Here is a 6,000-nt window from a genome sequence, read left to right on the forward strand (position 1 = left end):
TGCCCACTCATTGGAACGGGGGCCTGAAGAAGAAATCATCTTGAAAAGCAGTATTGGTATGAACAGCTGACGCAAATCAACGCATTCTGTAACCAAATAGAATTCCCGTGGCTCCCTGCAGGTTTCTGGGGCTCTACGAGGGCTCCTGCACTTACGGCTTTCTCTGTGAACGAACCTCACGCTGACGATTGGCTGTTTCCTGGGAGAACGGTGTCTTTCTGGTGTTGGGGAAGGCGCACAGTGGGTGTGGTGCAGGCGCCGTCCCCAGGGACTCTGGACCTAACGGGGTGGATGGCGATGTGTATGGAACCAGCCGGCCGGGACGCGGACCACACGGAGGAGGAGGAACTCCTTACCAGCCACAGAATCCGCCAAGTGTCGCAGAAGCTCAGATGTGCCTCCAGGTCTATAAGCAAACACGTTTTTTCAAAAAGCCAACCATAAAAATTTAAAACGAAGAGCCTTTTAAGCAACCTATATTATAATGAAGCCTATTTAATTTTAAATAAACTAATATCCACGTTAGATACATAAATAATGTCCATCGTAGGAAGTCATACAATCATTTTTAAAAATAGTCAAGAAATTCATGGAAAGAAACTTAAAAAACTCAGACCCCAGCGACTTGGGATTGTGTTGGTTTCTCCCCTGCTCCGTTACTGGCCTCGTTCTGTCTCGCTTTTCAAACACAGCGGGCTAGACTTCAGCTTTGCGAGGTGCCCCGAGTCGGCTCTTCTCTAGGTCTGCGATGATTTACATGAAGATAAGCCGGTGGGCTTAGGTTTTTATTCAGTCTAACGAGTCAGGTCAGCGAAAGAGCCAGGAAGTTCTGGGACCCTTTCTCAGGCCACAGAGAGAAATAAAATACTAGGTTGGTCCTCTGAGGTCCACCGTCTTCGGCGGTGCACAGACGTGTTAAATAAAGAACGAGCCTTCTAACAGCCGGTTCTCTGATTTTCTGACGTCCGGGTTCACACACTCGTATCACACACACGTATGCACGTGCACCCTTTGACCCTCTTGCCCGTCTCTCCCACCCCTGACTGGGACAACCTCTCTTCTCTGTATCTATGTGGTTTTTAGTAAGATATGTTAATACGCCTCAGTTTTATCAGACCTGCCCCGGAATGACCTCGCGGACAGAGTGCCGCTGCCTCCCCGGGACCGCGCGCGCCTGGCGTTCCGGCCTGTTGCTGCTCTGCCTCGCTGTGCTCCGGCGTTCACATCCATGGCCACCTCGCTGGGTGTGGCGGCTGGGGACAGGGTGGATGGCCCAGAGACGGCGTCGCAGCGGGGCTGGGCCACAGCTGAGTAAACACCAGAGCGGGTCTGTCCTGCTGGCTTCCTCCGCCACCCACACGCCCCAGCGGGCCAGGCGTCCAGCTCGCCCAGCACTTCCTGCCCCGGCCTTTCCGCGCACCCTGGAAAAGACAGAGGACAGGAGAGGCAGAGAGAATGGAAGGTTTTGCATTTCCAACTTGAAGACACGTCTGCTAAAATATAATATAAAATAATACAAAATATAATACAAAATAATATAAAATATTAAAAAATATAAAATATAAAATAATGGGAAAGCGTTTTTAGCAACCCAGCAGCAGGAGGCTCGGGGTGAACAGGTAGACATGCTCAACCCCGAGCTTCTGCAAGGGTCAGGGGACCGTCTTCGGAAGGACAGGCTCAGGGGACAGTGTTCGGAAGGACAGGCAGAAATCCGGAGACGTCGGGGGAAGCTGATTAGGAATCGCCCGTCTCGTTCGAGAGGCTAACACATCCTGGCTAGTAATGGAAAACGAAGCTGTGTTTGCTGTTTTTCTCGCCGGTATTCCCTTCGTTAGGAAGCTAGAACACAATTTGACTCTCCCCTCATGTGCATGGTAAGACTGCTAAGACCCCTTTCAGGCTGGGGAGTCTCAGAAGGTTTTGCCAGTTTAGGGGAGATTATATGTTATCATTTACTTGCAGGTGCTCACATCTGCACAAATTTTTTTTGGTTTGGCTTTTCTTTGGCTGCATGTGGGCTATTTGGAGAACTGCTTCTCTGAGGTTTTTCAGAGACACAGTTCCAAGAGCGAGGGGTTCAAACAGATTCCAGAGCTGAGCCTCCGAGGCCAAGTCCACAGAAGTGTCCTCCGCTCCTTCTGCAAATATTTGCTTTTTAAACCAACTGGAAAAGACTGTAGGAAAACTGTCACATATTGGTAAAATTAGTAAGCTTCATTGTGCTTTCTCACTGAGCGTCCTTTACATATACATCTCATTAGGCTGAAAATAGGAATTTGTTGACCTTTGACTGCCTTTTTTGACCCATAAAAAAGGAGTTTTGTTTGGATCAACTGGATGTTTTTATTTTTTTAAAATAATTTTATTTTTCAGTGTTCCAAGAGTCACTGTTTATGCACCACACCCAGTGCTCCATGCAATCCGTGCCCTCCGTTAATACCCACCACCAGGCTCACCCATCCCCCCAACCCCCTCCCCTCCAAACTCTGAGAAACCTGACGTTTTTAAAGCTCATTGCCGGAACGGGTTCTCCTCCCTAGGCCTCACAAGCAGGGCAGGAATAAGGAGAGGGTGCTTCTGAAAATAATCCCTAAGTTGATCTCTGTATCTTCTTCATCAAACTCTCCAGCAGTGAAGAGTCACAGTCCCCTTTCCCACCCACTGTGGGTCCCCTACTGTGGCAGTGGTGGGGGAGTGTGGCAGGCCCCACTGGCACACAGTGACCCCACTGCAGAGTGCACACTCAAACACCCTCTCTCTCTCCCACAAACAGGAACAACAGTGTGCTGACACCATCTGGAAACATCGGATGTTCCAACAAAGGAGGAAGCTCCGGACGGATGAGTGAGGAAGGCCGCTTCTGCTGCAGGAATCCTGTTTTTCTGACACCCACCTGGCGAGTGAATTATGGACGACCCCCTCCCCCGGGGGGTGAACAGTGTGCATGCAGACGTACCACAGCTGCTGAAGACAGACAGGAGACATAGAGACTGACAGAAATCCGGATCACAAATGAGAGTCTTAAAAACAAAAGCAAGCTCAGGGGGGTGCACTCCACAGGGAACGGAGTTCAAATCCCGGTTCTGAAGTTTAGAGGCAGCGGCCTTGGACGTGTCGGTCCTGGGATGCAGTGATGGGACTGATGGGATGAAAAGTAAAGCGATGAACGCTGGCCCAGGAAGAAAGGGCCTGCCCTGGTTTGTGAACCGTTGCCGGTAGCTCCGCGCTGCAGAGAAGGGGCTGCAGACCCCCGGGAGGCCGTGGGTGCGCCCCCCGGGGGAAGCATCGGTGCGCAGGCCTGGGGACCACGCCACGGAGACCCTGGCCCTGGGCTGGCCCACGCCGCGGTGCCTCCTTCAGAAGTTCAGCCGAGCCTGCAGGGCGCCGACGCACTCCTCCTCCGGCAGAGGGGAGCGGGCGGGGGCCGAAGGAGCTGTGCGCACACAAGGGAAGTCTGGTCGCCCGCCGGGAAGAGCCCGGGAAGCTAGAGCCCCGGAGGCGCGGGCGACCTTGCGCAGCCCGAGTCAGGGCGCGGTCATGGTGGGCTGCTGAGCGCGGGTCCGGCTGCGGCGCTGGCGCAGGCAAGCGTCCCCATGGAGAACCCGGTGCCCCCCTGCGCCCTCTACCCCGGGGACGACCGCGGCCGCGGGGCCGAGGCCGGGGGCGCCTTTGCGCAGGGAGCGTGCGGCCAGGTCGGGGGCCGAGGCGGCGCGCCCGCGGCTCCGGGAGAGGGCAGCCTGCAGCCGCCCGACGCGCAGACACCCTGCAGTCTCCGCGCGTCGCTGTGCTTCAGCTCCGGGGACGGCTCCCCGCCGCAGTCTCGCGCCTCCGCGGCGGAAGGCGCAGCGTCCTCCCCGCCCTCGCGTCGCAGCGGCCAGCGGGTGGTGGAGCGGCAGTGGGAGGTCGGCAGCGCCGGCGCCGCGTCCGCCGAGGAGCCCGCGGACCCCGAGCAGCGCGCGCCCCCGGAAGAGCCCGCGTCCGCCGAGGAGCCCGCGGACCCCGAGCAGCGCGCGCCCCCGGAGGATTCTGTGTCCCCGGAAGAGCCCGCGTCCGCCGAGGAGCCCGCGGACCCCGAGCAGCGCGCGCCCCCGGAGGATTCTGTGTCCCCGGAAGAGCCCGCGTCCGCCGAGGAGCCCGCGGACCCAGCGCAGCGCGCGTCCCCGGAAGAGCTCGCGTCTCCCGAGGAGCCCGTGTCCACCGAGGAGCCCACGTCCCCGGAAGAGCTCGTGTCTCCCGAGGAGCCCGCGTCCCCCGAGGAGCCCGGGGACCTCGCACCAGTGCCCCCGGGCGTCGGCCCGGCGCACGGGGAGCCTGACCTGGTCATCGAGGTGTCGGGCCGCCGGCTGCGGGCGCACAAGGCGGTGCTGGCGGCTCGCAGCGACTACTTCCGCGCGCGCGCGTCCCGGGACGTGCTGCGGGTGCAGGGCGTGGGCTGGGCGGCGCTGCGGCTGCTCCTGGCCTACGCGTACAGCGGGCGCATGGCGGGCGTGCGACCCGACAACGTGGCCGAGGTGGTGGCCGGCGCGCGCCGCCTGCAGCTGCCGTGCGCCGTGCAGCGCGCCACAGACGCGGTGGCGCCGCAGCTGAGCCTGGCCAACTGCTACGAGGTGCTGAGCGCGGCCAAGCGGCAGCGGCTGTCCGAGCTGCGCGACGCCGCCTACCGCTTCATGAGCGACCACTACCTGGACGTGCTGCGCGAGCCCGCCGTGTTCGGGCGCCTGTCGGGGGCCGAGCGCGACCTGCTGCTGCGTCGCCGCCTGCGCGCCGGCCGGGCCCGCCTGCTGGCCGCCGCGCTCGGACCGGCCGGGGAGCGCGCGGGCAGCCGCCCGCAGAGCCCGTCGGGGGACGCGGAGGGCCGGGGCGACGCCGCCGTCTACTGCCTGCACGAGGCGGCCGGCGAGTGGCGCGAGCTGACGCGGCTGCCCGAGGGCGCGCCGGCGCGGGGCTGCGGCCTGTGCGTGCTCTACAACTACCTCTTCGTGGCCGGCGGCGTGGGGCCGGCGGGTCCCGACGGCCGCGCGCGCCCCTCGGACCAGGTCTTCTGCTACAACCCGGCCACCGAGCGCTGGAGCACCGTGCGGCCGCTGCGCCAGGCGCGCTCGCAGCTGCAGCTGCTGGCCCTGGACGGCCACCTGTACGCCGTGGGCGGTGAGTGCCTGCTCAGCGTGGAGCGCTACGACCCGCGCGCCGACCGCTGGGCCGCCGTGGCCCCGCTGCCCCGCGGCGCCTTCGCTGTGGCCCACGAAGCCGCCACCTGCAACGGCGAGATCTACGTGTCCGGGGGCTCCCTCTTCTACCGCTTGCTCAAGTACGACCCGCGGCGCGACGAGTGGCAGGAGTGCCCGTGCAGCAGCAGTCGGGAGCGCTCCGCGGCCATGGTGGCCCTGGATGGCTTCATCTACCGCTTCGACCTGGGCGGGGGCCGTGGCGACTCGCAGGCGGCCGAGGCCGGAGGCGTCAGCGTGTTCCGCTACCACTGCCTGGCCAAGCAGTGGAGCCGCTGCGCCGCGCACCTGCGGCCCCCGGGCGCGCCGTCCAGCCTGCAGCCCTTCCGCTGCGTGGCGCTGGACGGCACCATCTACTGCGTGAGCCGCGCAGGCACCTGGCGCTTCGTGCCCCCGCAGGACAGCGAGCCCGGCGCAGACGTGGGCGCGGGCGAAGGCGGCAGCTTCGAGCCCGCGCCGCTCCGCGTCCCCTTGGACGCCCGCGGCGCGCTCTTCCCGTTCGTGCTCAACTTGCCGGAGAAGCCGGACCGAGGCGAGGAGGGTGCCGCGTAGGGCGGGCGGGGTCCACCTGGGCATCTCCCTCAGGGACGCCCCCGTGGGCGGAGATCCACCTGGGGGGGGCAGGGGGAGCGCGGTCCATGGGGACCGTTTAAACCCTTTGAAGTTGGAAGCTTGTCGCGGGGCCTTGAAGACTTTCTGCAATGCTGTTTTAAGGTCTGCTGCCCTATTCTGCATTCTCTTTTGCACCGCTTTGCTCAACGGGGTCAAGGGC

The 6,000-nt window shown here is 62.0% G+C and overlaps 1 protein-coding gene across 1 annotated transcript in view; it reads left to right on the forward strand.

Annotated features, from left to right (window-relative positions):
- KBTBD11 (kelch repeat and BTB domain containing 11) overlaps positions 1-5,780 on the forward strand; it is a gene marked incomplete at its 3' end in the record, with an annotated part of 30,335 nt that extends 24,555 nt beyond the window's left edge. The window contains exon 2 of the mRNA XM_080796968.1: positions 2,777-5,780. Within this exon, the coding sequence (XP_080653094.1) occupies positions 3,597-5,780 (2,184 nt within the window). The 5' untranslated portion in view covers positions 2,777-3,596. The remainder of the gene's footprint in view (positions 1-2,776) is intronic.
- Positions 5,781-6,000: the final 220 nt, after the last annotated feature.

This window comes from Martes martes (assembly GCF_963455335.1).
Source record: "Martes martes genome assembly, chromosome: 2".
NCBI lineage: Eukaryota > Metazoa > Chordata > Mammalia > Carnivora > Mustelidae > Martes > Martes martes.